We start from the raw sequence: 16,975 nt of genomic DNA on the forward strand, positions 1-16,975 counted from the left end.
GTGGACATTTGGCATCAAATTCTCTTGTTTGCGAATTTTCCTACCTAAAAATGCTTTCATAAAACTGAACAGTCATAATATTGTACAAGTATTGAAAACAGATTGTGACGTAAATACCTCATGGTATATAGCAGTGTTCCATCATCCTGAATTCTCAGAAGCTTATTAGGCATTGTCATGTTATGGGCTATAGACTTTTTCCCATTATGAAAGAAAGTGTCCGGAGTCCAAATTTTATTAGCCATCAGATTGTTTAATCGAAGAATACGCATTGGTCCAGTGAACCTCAATCTTTCATCTTCCCAATTTTGTCGAAAAAAGACATCTATAGTGTACTCCTATAGTAAAAGAAAACATAATTGTTATGTATCAGTGTTTCTCCACCTGTCTCTATATTTGCATTGTGGCAAACAGTAAGACACAATAATATTATTAGGTACAAAACATAAACAAATCACAAACATTTAATAAGTACATTTACAACTGTAGAGGAGTTCTAGGATTAAAAAGTTGGTAAGAAATAAGCTCATCAGAGCACCAGCAAGAAGTAAAAAAAATACTGTTAAAAAGAAGTGAGAAAAAGCCTGTGTGTGTGGAGGGGGCTGTGGATTTTTTATATGTGGACTTTGCAAAGGCATTTGGCACTGCCCCTCATAGTCGTCTGATTGGTACACTAAGGTCTATGGACTTCAAGTTTACTTTGTAACTGGAATGAAAAAACTGGTTTGACCCCTGGTTAAGTGGTGTACCCCAAGGTTCAATACTGAGCAGATGGCACCAAACTTTGTAGTAAAGTCAATGGAAGATGTGCATTACGTTACAAGTAGAGAAAAAAAATTAAAGGACACATCTACTTTCTCACAAAAGTTTGATAAATCTCCTTTTTTGGTTGTATTCTTCTCTACTTTTTATAGAGAAATTCAGTAGTGTGTCATTTGACTATACACCGATGCAAAAGTGAACTCAACAGTTTATTTACATATGACTGGCCATGTGAAAATTATTCATGGTCTGACAGTCATGTGATTGTGATCACCTATAGTAGTCCACTTACTATGTCTAACTATGCCATTAACTTAAGACAAAGCTCATTTTATGAAGAAACAAATGATGATGTAAAATAGAAGTTGCCAAAATATAAAGCAGCAAAGTCAAACAGAGTCAACGAATAATGGAAAATCAGTGCTGCATAATAACTGTGAGTGTCTAATGTGGAAACTATTAGTCTGGAGAGGAAAAAGCTTTCAGCCGTCACTCAAACGTAAGTAGATCTATTTAAATTAGTGAGGAGGTCAATAAATGAGTATCTAAAGTACATGTGGAGCTGACTGGTGACCTAGATAACCCTCATTTGTGCATTTTGGGGTATAAGAACATAAATACAAAAAAAAAAAAAAAAAAAACTCCATAAAACCCAATGATACAAAAAGTCTTCTATGAAATACTATGCTTGTTCTTAAAAAGTATTTGGAGCTAAGTGTTTTGTGCTTTGTAAGAAGATGGATCTGCTCTCTATAGGCACATTGGCATAAAATGTCACCGCCACCATAGAAATTTTTTTAAATGTCATAGAGATGTCAAAAGTTTGGATCAGTCTGGGTCTAAGTATTCAGACCCGCACTGACCATCAGAATGAGCCAGAAAAGGACCACTCTATAGCACGTCCGCTCCCCGCTCTGTGTCAGCATAATCAGTCGGGCTCCATAGACTTACATTATGAGCCTGACTGATCATGTGACACAGAGATGGGAGATGACCCCGATTAGCAAAGTCTTCCCGGCACGGTACAGGTCTGAACACTCAGACCCAGACTGATCAAAACTTTTCACGTCTCTATGACAAGTTTTTTTATGGTGATAGAGACACTTTAACTTTCTATAGCTAAAGATCCTAATAATTAGCTTTTATGGTCCTAAATAAATATAATGAACAAATCATTTTTCATTTGAAATTAAGAAAAATTTGTGGGGTTTTTTGTGGGATTTGGGAGGCCAACATGCACATTAAATGGCCAGCCAATGCTACGAAGATCAGGTCCCCCGTAATTTGCCAGAACCATGGACCCAACCTTCCTTTAGGCTTTAACCTGAAGACATTTGAATTGGCGTGTAAACAAGCATGTATCCTGTGGCCCCACTCAAAGTTTATGTCATAGCCCAGCACAATCACTGGGTGATACATGTTTCTCGCCAGAGGAGCACTAAAGAGGTTTTCGTTAGAGATGAGCGGACCATCGGACTTTTGGTCCGACGGCATCAGCGCTCTCTCATCATGCCTGTGATCCCGGCTGCATAAATTGCGATCCATATGCAGGCACGATATTCCGGGGATTTCAACATCGATTCCCTGGAATATTCTGACCGCATATTCCCGGGAGCGCAACAATGCGGCCGAGAGAGCAAACTGCTTTCGGACCAAAAGTCCGAACAGTTCGCTCATCTCTAGTTTTCATGTCTGACAAAGATTTTCCCTATACACAAGAATAGGCTGCTAAAACACTATACTCCGCTATTCACAAAGTTCCCATAAAGAATGAATGGAGCAGCAGTGAGCATGTGCAACCCACCTCTCCATTCTTACAGGAGACTGGGGTTTACTTTTCTCAAGATTGCAATAGGTCCTATCAGCTAAGCATCAGCTATTAGCTGTGGATAGGGATAGGGAATTCCTTTAAAGTCTTTTACAAAACCAGCTAACTGTCTATTACAACACTGCTTAATTTTCTTTTCGGATTTATTGGGTGGTTAACTTTAGGTAGTGAAGGTGTACATAGCCTTTGGTTCACAATGTCTTGTTTCTGAACGTCCGGTTGCTGAACCATTTATTTTTACTGCCTTGCTGAGTTGTATCTAAAATCTACAAAGGCACAGATGACCAAGTAGGCAATCTTTACATATTGATCCAGCTTTCAGTGCTCCATATAAATTTCAATAACTGTACACAGGCCGTTGTCCAGGTTCCATTCCAGCAGCATGATGAACAGTATACTTATACAACGTTCTTCAGTTTATTGCCTTATGTTGTGTGGAAAAGATTTATGCATTCTCAGCCATAATGTCAATAGTATACTGTATACCTCTGAGTGGTGGTAAATATTTACCAAGTCCCTCTACTGTGTATTCATGTACATTGAGGGCTTGTTAATGTATTCAAATGTATTCAAAGCTTCTTTTATCTGAGGAGGTCTGACGGGTCCTCATAAATCTCAATAATTTACAGACACTGTGCCTGAATAATTTTATATGTTTTATTATTTACTTATTCCTTTATAGCTATTTTAGGATAAAAATACCTCTGGGATAAAATCTAAAATACTGAACTGGATGTATATGTCACAGACTGAGAGGGCCAGAAGAAAATATCAAATCCTGCGGAACATGTTGACTAGTACTCCTCCCCTTTAGTGTATAATATAAAAGTGGACAGTGGAACTTCTATTGAGCATAGGCATCCACTATTTTAATAGAAAGGAATATAAGTTCTGCCATTTGTTAGTTGCCCTCTGCAGAGCACAAAAGATAACACTGATGCATTTCATAATTTCTTTAGTGATTCAGATTCACAGTCATTTCAGCACTGAAATCAGATAACTTTACTAGACAACAATGTCAATGGAACAGACTTTTTCTTTAGCACTGTTTCTGTGTTAGGCTATGTTCAAACAACGTTTCAGTAAAGAACGGATGCCTATTGCAATGGAATCCACATCCGTTCTTTACTGCAGGGGTGGCATTGCATTGAAGTAAATGCAATGCCGCCCGCTGTGTTCACACATCGTTACTCTTTAGAACGGGTGTTAAAATAATGTATATGCCTATTATTTCCACCAAACAGGGTCTGGAAATAATAGCTGTTCACAAAATGTAAAGGGTGGCAGTGGCCGCACATTACATTGAAGTGAATGGTTAATTGATTTGCGGGCACACCCTACGGTGCCCGAATACAACTGCAAGAAAAGAATGTTCCTGCAGCCAATACAGAGGTATCAGCTGCAGGAACATCCTGAATGCAGCTGAACGGCCAGCAGTTTAACAGCGTCCGTTACTATGCAGCAGATGCTGTTAAATGTAGTGTGAACATAGCCTAACTGTGAACTTAATTTCAAGTAAGTTAACTTTGTGTGAGCTAGTCTCCTCTGGAAAATGTCCCAACTTATGATCTAGTTTGGCGTTCCACCCTATTATGTCTACCTGCTTTATTAGATTGAATGTATTTCAAAAAGATGTCCAATTACTCTGTAACTGATGACCCACATCACATGATGTGAATCCAATGCATTAGATAATACATCTCTTATCACAGAGGAAATGTAGTGCATAATGATGTCTATTCAAATAAATGGGACACCGTATGATATAGCAAATGGTCCTGCCGATTTATTTACTTTTCTGAGTGCTTTACAAAAGACAACAATAGACATTAAAGGGGTACTCCGGGGGGGGGGCACTTTTTTTGCTGGGACCGAGCCCGAGACGATATGTCAGTGACAGAGGCGGGATCTGAGTGGACTTGAAACGGATCCCACCTCCTTCACTGACTGGCTGAGCGGACCTGAGACGTCACGTTTCGGGCCCGCGTCAGACACCAGGAAGCGGCCGGGAACCAGGCACCGGAGTGGCGCGATGCGGGACCCGTCGCTGGAACCGTAGAGGTGAGTGGACGTCTTTTCCCTCAGCCACCTCCTCTCCGGTCCCAGCAAAAAAGTGGCCCCCCCCCCCCCCGCTGGAGTACCCCTTTAATAGCACATTTCAAATTAGGTTGTTGCTAGATGAAATTGGAAGAAAAAAAGAAAGAATTATATACTTCTTTGAAATGGTAAACTACAGTAAGAAAGTTATAGAATTGTTTTGGAACAAAAGATTTTACACTATAATACTATGTATTTAGTATATATATACCCGTTATGCGGCCGTTAAGGGTAAGCAGAGAGGGCTCTCGGAGGGAGCCCTCTCTGCAGCCCGCGGTCCCTGGTTGCTATGTTCAGCTGGAGACCGCGGGTATTAGCCAGCATGGCTGATCACCACTCCCAGCTAATTAACTATTTAAATGCAAAGATTGCCACTCAACTGGAGTCAGGAGGGATCCAAGTGAGAGCAGTATATAGGGACTGGTTCGGTAAGCACTGTAATAAAGTATGGAAAGAAATTAAAAGGGTTTGTAAAGGGAAGGGAAGTTTGGAAATTACTGAATTATGGGACAATATTAATTTGGAAGAATTCACTAAGATTCCTAAATTATTTTTTTTGTATATGGAGCACTAAGGGATAGAGATAGTTTGGATTTTGACGGAGGGGACAGGTGGGGGCACAGATTCAGATACTTACAATTGAAGAGTTCATATGAAAAAAACACAAGACAATAGTTTATTTCAAGTTAATTTTAACGAGGGAATTCACATTATTTTGGGAATACAGCAAAGAAAGCACTTAGCTTCAAAAATGTATAAGATATTATTGACACAAAAATTTGACTCAGTAACGGAAGGCTTTAAGAAGAAGTGGGAGAAAGATTTAGGCCCCCTGAGGAAGGAAGAATGCTATAATGTTTTGGGTAGCATTTCTAGATTATTGGTGAATCTGAAACATAAACAACTCTCTTTGTAATAAATGTGGGGTGGAAGGTGCGGGATTTTTTCTTCTATTCTGGTCATGCAAGATTATTAAAGACTTTTGGATGGACATTAATGAGGAGATAACTAAAAGAACAGATTACAGTATAAAGTGTAGTTTTGGGTGATGATACTGGGCTAAAAGAACAAAGACGTTTGATCACCTCTCTTCTTTTTTAAGCTAGACTGACCATTTTAAGCAAAATAAAAGGAATTGCACCTTTTTTTTTTCCAATTTCAATATACATATAATTTTTTTTCTGGTTTTCCAGCATATTTTATAGAAAAATTATATCTGTATTTGCAAAATATAATTGGTATCTTAAAAAATAAGGGCTCATGTAGGTGAAAATATGCAAGTGCAGTGGCCTTTTAAACACGAGAAGGAAAAAACGAAAGCACAAAAATGAAAACTGTCTCTGTTCTTAAAGCGTTAAATTGGTAGCACATAGAAAAAAATACTCGTTGAAGAGGTCAGATTGGCTTGTAAAAAAATAAATAAATACATTTATAAATAAATAAAAAATTACTCACCTGCTCAAGCCCTTACCACTTCTCATGGTGCCTGGATCCCCACTGATCTCTACTTTCCAGTTCCCATCCTAACATGATGAGACAATCCCAGATAACAGTGAATGACTGAGCAGGCATTTTTTTTTGGCTTGTATAGATAGGCCCCATGGTCATCCAGGTACCTTTGGAATGGCAGTGGTATAGGATCCGCAAAGTAGAAACCTTTTATTTTATTTGTATCATTACTTTAATAAATGTATTCTAATAAACACAATTTATTACCAGATGCAAATTATGAGGTCAGAAGTCAATTGATACAAGTGATAATTCAGTATTGATACACTATTTAGCTCACAAAGGCGACATTTAGCTCTAGGCTATGTTCAACGTCTGCTGTTTTTATCCGCAGTTTAATTGAGGTCAATGGCATGACAGAGGTCCAATGCACACAATGTATTAAATAAAGGACGTTGTCTGTACAGACGTCAAAATAATGATCATGCCAATTATTTACGAATGTCTTTTGCAAACACCAGGCATTATTTTTTAGTTGTTCACACACAGTTTTTCTTATTTCACAGGCGAATGTATTGGAGTCCTCCACTTATTGTACTGCTAGGGTCTCCATATAGCATAGTCTGTACTACTTACAAAGGGTGCTATAAAAATTACCCTTAGTGTTTACTTTTTTACATAAATATTTTGTACATGTAATAAGGTCATGTTTATATAGGAAGGATTTATGTTGATCACTTGGCAGAGGAAGATCATAACATTACAGAAACAGAGACAAAAATGGCAGATGGACTGTTTAGTGTAAGTACTGAGGGTTAACAAACAGCCCTATAACATACTATATGTGTTACCAGCCACAGATGGAAAAGCAGGAAAGCAGCAAAAATATCTAAGAGGCTACAATGCCTTTAAGCTTTTAATCTTAATGGGAGCATCACAGTACTGAAAATAAAAGCAGTAGAGCAGTAAAGCGCAATGCTTGGGTACAGGCATTCAGCTACGGTTATAGCGTTCTATCAAACTGGTATGAATATAATATCCGAATCTTTAGCAATTTACAAGTATGGTAGTCTTTGGCAAAAGTTCAATATTGTTATGTATTACCACAAAGCTAACACGCCACAAGAGATTTTATCTAAACCCGAATCAGCTGCCAACACTGTGCATGATAATAGCGCATTTAGTTGAAATTTATACCACAGAAAAGTTTGATTAATTAATCAAGATTCTACTCTTCATCTACACTTTAGATTCATCTAAGTCCTCTATCCTCTCAAGGTTGTCCTGGAAGACATACAGATATTTCTGTCCACTCCTATATTTGCAGAAAGTTTCATATGGACTCTCATTTCTAAGCACAAATTTAATACATAATTACAACATGCTACCAAATCCATAAAAAGCTGCATTTAACATCACAACTAGTGGGCAGTATAGACACTCACTGTATAGTATATACACTACATGCCAAAAATCCTGTTTGTCTTTTTTTTTAAATTTAAGGCTATGTTCTGACTACGTATTGGATCGGCCGTTCCGTGACCTGGCCGGGTCACGGAACGGCTGGTCTCTGCAAAGATCATCCCAGCCAGTACTGCAGTACCGGCCGGATGATCTTTCTGGCCGCAGTGTTCTGATGAGGGTGCATCAGTGCGCGCCCGCTTCAGAACTTCACACAGCACACAATTAAGCAAGCAGCCTTGCCAAAATATTTACACACATTAAAGAACTTGTAGTTAGACACTGGCCCATATTTTCTGGGCATTTTAAGTCTGCTTGGCAAATTACGCCAAAGGAACATGTACACTTGTTTCAGGACTGTTGACTGAAGTATGCTGAGGTGACTAAAAGCTCTGAGAAACAGCTGCAGAATCCCATTCATGTTGAAGAATGGGATGTATTATAAATATATAGATGTGTTGTTTCTGAACTTAAATTGAAACTCAACATATGCTGAGGTGTTTGGTGTGAAATTATCAGCTTTTCACAATGTTATTTTATGACACTATTTCATGTCACCGGATCTACTGTATATGTGCTATCTATGTATGGTCACCTCGTGACTGCACTGTAAATAAATCTTATTTAGTGTTCTGATAGCAGGACATGATGTCATGTACAACTGGTAATATTAATTTAAAACCTTAACTCAAGAAAAGTTTAGGGTAGATACTGTGCTTCCCCTAAAATAAGCCTTAGTTACAGTTCATTAAAGAAAAGTGTCAAGGCGGTTATACATGTAAAAAGTAAAAAGTAAACAGAATACAGTAGGATAGATATAGTAGGCCATTCATCAAAGCAGACACCCCAAAAGTACTGCACTCCTGAAAAGAAAGCAGACACCTCAAAAGAAAGCAGAAACATCATTTAATGGCAAATATTTGCTGTTATTTTAGAACAACGGCTGTTATATTGAAATAATGGCAGTTATTTACTGTTATATGGCAGCCATCCACTCAAGTTCAACATTGTGTGAACAGATCCTTTCTGTGTTTTTAATCCACTCCTGGTTTTGGTTGCAATACTGACTGAAATATACTGACTGAAATATACGTAGTGTGAACGCAGCCTCAGGCTATGTGCACACTATGTAAGAGACCGGCCGTTCTGTGAACGCAGTACCAGCCGGATTATCTTTTCGTCCGCAGGGTTCTGATGCAGAGTTCTCCCCACAGCACACTATGGAGCTTCACAGTGTGCACTGACATGTTTTTCTACAGCCTCTATTCACTGAATAGCGGCCACAGAAAACTGACATGTCAGTTATTGGATACAACAGGATAGTTAAATGTGTGCTATTTGTAATACTTTGTTATTGTGTACGATTCTATATTGTATTAACTCCCCCCCCACACACACACACACACAATTTTTTTTTTACAATAATAATAATAAATGAATAACAGCCCTTTACAAGGTCATCCACTGGCAAAATCCATCCCAAACGAAACATAGGCAAGGAAAATGTATTGATAAACATTGACTATGTATACGAAGTTCTGAATATAATTCTTAACCCCTAGACGACCTAGGACGTACCAGTACGTCCTGGAAGCCTGTGCCCAGACGACCCTGGACGTATCAGTACGTCCTGAGCTATGAAGCTTTATAGCAGGTGGGGGCCGGCTGCAATCAGCAGCAGGCACCTCACCGTTAATGAGACGCTGCAGCGATCGCGCTGCAGCGTGACATTAACTCCTTAAACTCAGCAGCGCGGCTGTGGCGTTTAAGTGTAGGTGACAGGGGGGGTCCCCTGTCAATTACCGATCGGGACCCCCGCAGTGGGACTGTGGGGGTCCCGATCGGCAAAGCGGACCACCGGAGGTCTCTCACCTGCCTCCGCGCAGTCTGATCGGCGCTCTGGTCACTGAGCCTGCACAGGCAGGCTCAATCAGCAGAGCGCCGATAACACTGATCAATGCTATGCCTATTGCATAGCAATGATCAGTGTAAAAATCTAAGTAGTGTATGTACAAGTCCCCCAAAGGGACTTCAAATGTGTAAAAAAAAAAAAGTAAAAATCACTATTACACTACCCCAAAGCCCCTCCGCCAATAAAAGTTTAAATCACCCCCCTTTCCCATTATATAAATAAAACATATAAAAATAAATAAATAGACATATAATATACCGTAGCGTGGGTAATTGTTCGATCTTTTAAAATATAAAAAGCGTTATTGCGAATAGTGAACGGCGTAGACGAAAAGAGGGAAAAAAGTTTGCGGATTGCCGATTCTGTTACATTATAAATTTATTAAAAGTGATCAAAACGTCCGATCTTCACAAATATGGTATTAATAAAAACTAGAGATCATGGCGGATAAATGTCATTCCATACAGCCCCATAGGTGAAAAAATAAAACTGTTATAAGCATCACAATAGGCCCATTTTATTAAAAATGAATTGCCAAAAAAAAAAGGATTTTATTAAAAAAAAAATAATAATAATAATAATATTTATTTGTATAGCGCCAACAAATTCCGCAGCGCTTACACATAACATAACAAAATACACATAACATTAGAGAAACTGTGTAAACCTGCATATGGTTGTGTTCGGGCTGACCTATAGAGTAATAGAATCATGTCGCTTTTACTATATAGTGCATTACGTAGACACAGGAACCCCCCAAAAGTTACCATATTGCATTCTTTTTTACGATTTCACCTATTTATATCTTCATAAATAACATATTTGGGATTCCGTCATACATGTTATGGTAAAATGAAAGATGCCATTACAAAGTACAACTATTCCTGTAACAAACAAGCCATTCCATGGCCTTGTAGATAGAAAACTGAAAGTGCTAGAGCTCTTAGAAGGGGAGGAGGGAAAAACGAAAGCGCAAAAATCTAAATTTGCGCGGTCCACTGGGTCATTTTGGGCCTGGTCCTCAAAGGGTTAAACCTCTATACATCTCATGTACATGTGGAGGTCTCAGACAGTACACAACAAAAAATACAGAAAGAATGGTGTTCCATATATATGACCAAAGTAAAATATATTGTGAAAACATAGGCCCAGATATATCAATCTGTTCAACTTTTATCTTAAACAGATAACTAGAGAGGAGCAAATTTCAAGCACACTCTGGTTTGTCCGAATCCGAATGCATTTGAATTCTGGTGGCTAAGGAAGTTGGGTGCAGCCCAAGAGAGTCCTGGATATCTTTTTTTCCAGACATCCAATTTTTTTAGCCACCAGTAATCATACCGTTCAGGTTCAGACAAACCCAAGGGTGTTTGAGATTTACTCATTTCTAATAACGACCAATCAAAGCTGAGCTGTGATTTTCGCTATGTGTCTGAGATAAAAAGTGAGACACATTGACAGATTGATAAATCTGAACCGTCGATCTCATGTTAAAGTGCAGTGTATATATCTATTTTAAACCTCTAATAGTTTCCCTTTTTTTAATCTATTTTAGATGCCCACTTAAAATAAATAAATATATAATTAAAATGAGAGGTGTATAAATATAATGAATTTGGTGCAGTGTATTTTGGCAAAAAAAGTTGCAAAAAGTGTGAATAAAGTGGGAATGACTCCTTAGTTTATCCATGTAGCTTGAATAATTAGGTTCAAACCAGTAACATCCAACCCAGCTTGTCAACTGAGATGACTATCAAGAACCCCCTATTAACAAATTTTCTTGGGCAATTTTTACCCATTGTTCAAACATTACTACCATGAGCATTTAAAAATAAAAAAATAAATAAAATTACAGGGAAACTAACAGCAGGTTAGAAGTCATTAACCTGCTGTTAGTTTCTCTTTAACTTTGTACAGGTGGCAAAAGTTTGGATCCTAATGGATATAAATATTAAAATATATTAGAACTTACCATATCTGTGTCAGAAACAGGTCCAAAACTTGTTACATAGATATCGGTGTGCACCTCTGTTACACGGTCTAGAACATTAAAGAACACAGGAACAATTTAAAAGGCTTGAAAAAGAAGTGATCACACACATTTTCAGCATCTGTATAGTTTCCAAACATTACCTAGTTGCTTAGGGACATTACATTTTTTTTACATGGCTGATTGTGTGAAAATGTCACAATCACCGCTAGTGGCCCCCCAATAGCTCCCAGTCAGATGTCTTCAGGCCCCCTCTCGCCACTGCAGCTACCTTGTTCTGAGATGAGTCATCTCAGCAGGAACTGGCTACAGGGGGGGGGGGGGGGCACAGGATGAAGTCATACCAGAAGCTGTAGGGTAATGGAGTAGGTATGACTTTTATATTTTTACCATCCTATGTTTCTGGACAACCCTCTCAATAATTGAAGAAGAACATATGATAGCAGCATCTGGGCATAGGCAGGACACTATACTGAAGGTAAAATTTTAAACACCAGCAGGTTAACAGCTGTTAAATAAATTTTCTGTTCAGATTTTACATACCTATTAACTAATGCTATAAAGAAACTACAATGTTATTATTCAAGTACAAGCAATTATTCAGTAATTCAGTAAGTAATTTTAAGAAACTCTGTAATAGGTTTTATTAGGCAAAAGAGTTTCCTTTTGCACTCAGAGAGCAGTTTTCCAGTCTCCCCCTCTCAATTCTTATCTACTCATTATCAGGCAAACTTATCTACATTACAGAGGAGCAAAGTGAAGATGGATTTGCTGTGTCCATTATATCCTATAAAAGGGCAAGGGCCTGGAGGAATGAGTGAGCAGGAAGAGGAGAAAACCAGTCATGGGCAGAGAAAATGCTGGATTCACAGGTCAGACTGTTTAGTGCTGGTCTGAAGACTTGTTGAGGTAAGATTGCAGGATGTTGTGCTGTGCTGGCTCCTATATTGCAAACTGCATGGACTGCTTTTCTCCTCCCCTGCTCACTCATCCCCCTCAGCCCCTCACCCTTATAAGTTATAATAGACACAGCAAACCCATCATTACTTTGCATCTCTGCAACAGATAAAAAGTGAGGGGGGAGGCAGGAAAACTGGGGGCCTTGTAAGTACAGAAGGGAACTCTTTTGCCTAATAAAGCCTATTGCAGAGTATCTTGTACATCACTTGTACTTTCTTTTAATGACATTTACACTTTAAGGCCATGATCACACAATGTATTAATTTTTATTAACAGTGGACATTCTTTTCAGTGAAAAAATTAAGTCTATATGTTTTCCATGATTTCAATACAACAACAGCTATAGTGTATACACACAGTATACATTGCGGCTGTTGTTGAACTGCGGCCGTAGAAAACATTGAGCATGTCTATTTTCTACACCTGTTTGCCGAACTGCAGCCGTAGAAAATAGTTGTGCACACAATGTAAGGTACAGCTGACGGCCATACTTTACAATGTGTTCAATGGTTGATTGGATTGCGGGCACATCCAAAGGTGCCCACAATGTCAAAGGGAAAAAGGGTATGTTTCTGTGGTCGATATGGCAGTTTGGGCCACAGGAACATGTAATACAACGGCCGTAGTTTGTCACTGAATACAACAGCCTAATAGCCTAAGTGATATATGAGCATATGAGAAGTATATAAGTAATCTCAGAAATAGGATATGCTACCCTAGTATTTTCAAATAATGTACAGTATTAGGGCAGATTTACAAATGTTTGGCCATCCAAAGCTGTCTAGGATGGGAACACTGGATGACAAAAACAAAGTCTATTATATCCGGCATCTTATCTAGTCCACCATAGGCTAAAATAGGAAATAACATTGAACCTATAGACAATTCAGAGTGGCCACAGTACAGTAACCCTACAAACTTCAATATTAATACTAAATCTATAACTACTGTATACTGTTCTCTTACCTAAATGTGCTGACACCATGATTATCTAAATCATTCTGATACTCTGAACATTTCCCTGAACTACTGTTGATTTTTCAAAATATTTTCTAGGCCATTTTACCGCAAAGACTGTGAAGCATTTTTATTCATGTATTATATATAGTTGTTATCTGCCTATGTCTAAAGAAGAGATATTGCAGTTAATTAAATTTTACATCTTTAAAATTGATAAATTCATTTCAACCCCTTTATGACTGAAGGTCATTGATGCATGGATATCCAGGTCACAATGAAGCAGCAATCTCCTCCTTTTCTTCTAAAAGCCATACATTTAGCATTTTTCCACCTACAGGGCTTGCTAGGAAGTAATTTTTTTGTGCCCTGATCTCGTTTTCATTGGTATCCTATTAGTGTAAAAGAAAAATTTTGATCGTATTTTTTCCCTTATTTCATTTACATTGTTTACTGTGCAAGAACCATATTGCTATATTTTAATAGATTGGAAAATTCTGCAGGCTACAATTTATAATGATTATATAATTTACATATTTTTATTTTTATAATAGGGAAGGAGGTAATTTAAACTATTTTTTTTATTTTTTTGGGGGGGGGTTAAGTTTTTTTTAATATTTTTAATTTTAGTTATTTAACAGCCATTGTGTGAACCTAGCCTATTACAATTACATATGCAATCCTTGGATTGCATATACTCATCAATTCTATGCCATTGCATAGCATCGATCAATATTAGAGATAAGCGAATCTCTAACATGCTCAAGTCCATCCGAACTCGATGGTTCGGCATTTGATTAGCTGTGGCTGCTGAAGTTGGGTAAAGCTCTAAGGTTGTCTGGAAAACATGGATACAGCCAATGACTATATCAATGTTTTCCACATAGCCTTAGGGCTTTATCCAACTTCAGCAGACACCGCTAATCAAATGCCGAACGATCGGGTTCGGATGGACTTAAGCATGCTCGAGCTTCGCTCATCTCTAATCAATATACTATTGTCGATCTTCTCATAGAGCCTGCCTGAGGGCAGACTCTATCAAGCCCCTTTTGGGCATAAAACAGACACAGCATAGTAATATTGATTTAAGTGATCCATGTTTAGGGGGAGAAAAAAATAAACACTTTCAACATCTTCCTCCAAGATCTTCTGGTACCATAACTTAAAAGTTTGATGCTAGGTAAAAAATTCTTGGCATAACATTTCACCCAAAAGATTAAAAGCTCAGATGCTGTCAGAAAGATTGGGTGCCACCATTGAGATTAGTGACCTCTATAATAAAAGCTATTAAACTGCATGCTACATTTCAAGCGCACTCTGCTTTCAGCAAGTCCAGAGGTTAGATATGCCATAAAGATGAATTTATATAGTGAAGACCTTTTAACATCCATAAATCTTGTGGTGGAATCATCTCTTCTCTTGGTGGTAAAGCATGTTTACCAGACAAATGGACATAATCAAGTAGCAATCAGGATTCAATGAACCTTATTAAAGTTCTATAGAACATGCTTTCTAATAATATCTACAATGTTATTTATAAAAAAAATATAAATTAGAAGGGTACAAGAGTTATGCAGAATCGTAGAAGAAATTAGATGCTTGGCTGACGATGCTCCACCATTACTATAATTCCTTCTATAATTACCTAAATCCTAAACTGAGTGGTTACCTGGCACAGGATGAGTACTTGGCCTCACTTCACTATTATTTTTAAATTTCATGATGATTCAATTTCATTCAAAAGTCAAGACAAAGAAACTAAATGTAACACCAGGATGATGCTGCACTGGCCTTTTCAGTAGGGTTTTGTCATGCAAGTATGATTTTGTAAAATATTCTTGACTAGTTGTTTATGATTTTATGCCAAAAATAAAAATAAAAAAATCCTATTTACGCGGATCCTTCAGACTGGTCCTTTCTTAATGGAGTTTTCCCATCTTAACTAATATTGTTAAATTTGTAGGATTCGTCAAGTAAAATATTTTTATACTTATATTTATCTAGCAAACTTGCCTCCTTCTTTTGATATACCCACTCTTTCCCTCCCATAGTTGACAGTTACAGACCACCACTCTGCTCTAAAAGCAGTGATCTGACTGTGATATGTGTATATAATATATATATATTTTCTCCAAAAATAAGTCTTAAAATATTTTCTCAGAAAAAAGGACTAGGGCCTATTTTCGGGGTGGGGCTCCTATTTTTGTTGCCAACATTCTTGCCAACATTTCTGCTCAGTAGGGATGGTCTCAACCTGCCGAGGTTCGGGTTTGTACAAACCTGAACTCTCGGCAATGATTCCCGATGTCTGCGCGCTCCGTGCAGCGGGTGGATACAGCCGGAGGACCGCCTGGAAAACTGGGATACAGCCATAGCCATAGGCTGTATCCCAGTTTTTCAGGCGGTCCTCCGGCTGTGTCCACCCTCTCCACGGAGGTGGAAGACAGCCGGAATCATTGCCGAGAGTTCAGGTTCGTATGAACCCGAACCTTGGCAGGTTTGAACCATCCCTACTGCTTAGTGCAAATCAACTTTTATCAGTAAACAGCATTGAGGCCCACTGGACCCTTGTCCAGCATAAAAGGACAGTGCTTTGCATCAGCCACATTTGCCTTTAGTGCTGGTGGTGTTACAATGTGGGCATGTATGTCTAGTCAAAACAAACCTATACTTCTTGATTAACATCATTAATCCAGTGATTGTGCCTCTTCATGTACCACACAGGCCTATCTCATCTTCTCTGACGGCAATGCTCCAATTCATCAAGGTTGCATCATTAGGGAATGACTGATAAAAGCTGGGGTACCTCAAACTGTACTCCATAGAATACATATGAGATCAGCTGAGTTGACGTTTTATAGTCTATAATATTTTATTGAGTTTTCCCAAAATACATAACCCACAATGGGTAAAAGTATAGCGGTATAGAAAAAAATAGCAGTTTAGGTTCATAAATAGCCAATATAACAAGGCGAACAATACTATAAATGAAATCTTACTCCATTAATACATAATAAGTGGATATTTAAATTGTAGTATAACATATCTTTGAAACATTAAGAATAATTCTAAGTCCATATGGTGGTTCTAGGGTGACGGCAGCTAACATATTGTAGTACCATGTGGTTAAGGTAAAGTGAGATATAATAGGACATCTTTCTACCTTAGAGAAGCCATGTATTAGGAATAATTTTCATTTTTTTTAAAAAGGAAGCTGTAAAGGCACCTTTATTGCGTATAGTTTCCAGCATCTCCCAGTGTAATGTTTCCTTTAAAATAGAGATCAACCTTTTAGAGGCTCATAACTCTGTACGTCAAAAACTCGATGACCTTGGGGATGCCCTTCAAAAAGAGTGGGGTGCTATGCCTGAGCAGACAAAAAGTCGACTTGTGAACAGCTTAGAGATATCGTTTTGAAGCTGTAATTGATGATCGAGGGCACATGACAAGTTTTTGAGGCATTGACATATTTTGTTGGAGTATACCCACCACCGTTGTTGGCTTTTGTTTCAATAAGTTGTTTGACATGAGAAGATTACTATTGCATGCTTCTACTTAA

The 16,975-nt window shown here is 38.2% G+C and overlaps 1 protein-coding gene across 1 annotated transcript in view; it reads right to left on the reverse strand.

The window, feature by feature from the left end:
- LOC138796818 (gamma-aminobutyric acid receptor subunit alpha-2-like) overlaps positions 1-16,975 on the reverse strand; it is a 132,550-nt gene that overhangs the window by 68,056 nt on the left and 47,519 nt on the right. Inside the window, exons 4-5 of the mRNA XM_069976520.1 lie at positions 11,482-11,549; positions 118-338 (exon numbers count right to left, since the gene is read on the reverse strand). Of these exons, the coding sequence (XP_069832621.1) occupies positions 118-338; positions 11,482-11,549 (289 nt within the window). The remainder of the gene's footprint in view (positions 1-117; positions 339-11,481; positions 11,550-16,975) is intronic.

This window comes from Dendropsophus ebraccatus, chromosome 7 (genome assembly GCF_027789765.1).
Source record: "Dendropsophus ebraccatus isolate aDenEbr1 chromosome 7, aDenEbr1.pat, whole genome shotgun sequence".
Lineage (NCBI taxonomy): Eukaryota > Metazoa > Chordata > Amphibia > Anura > Hylidae > Dendropsophus > Dendropsophus ebraccatus.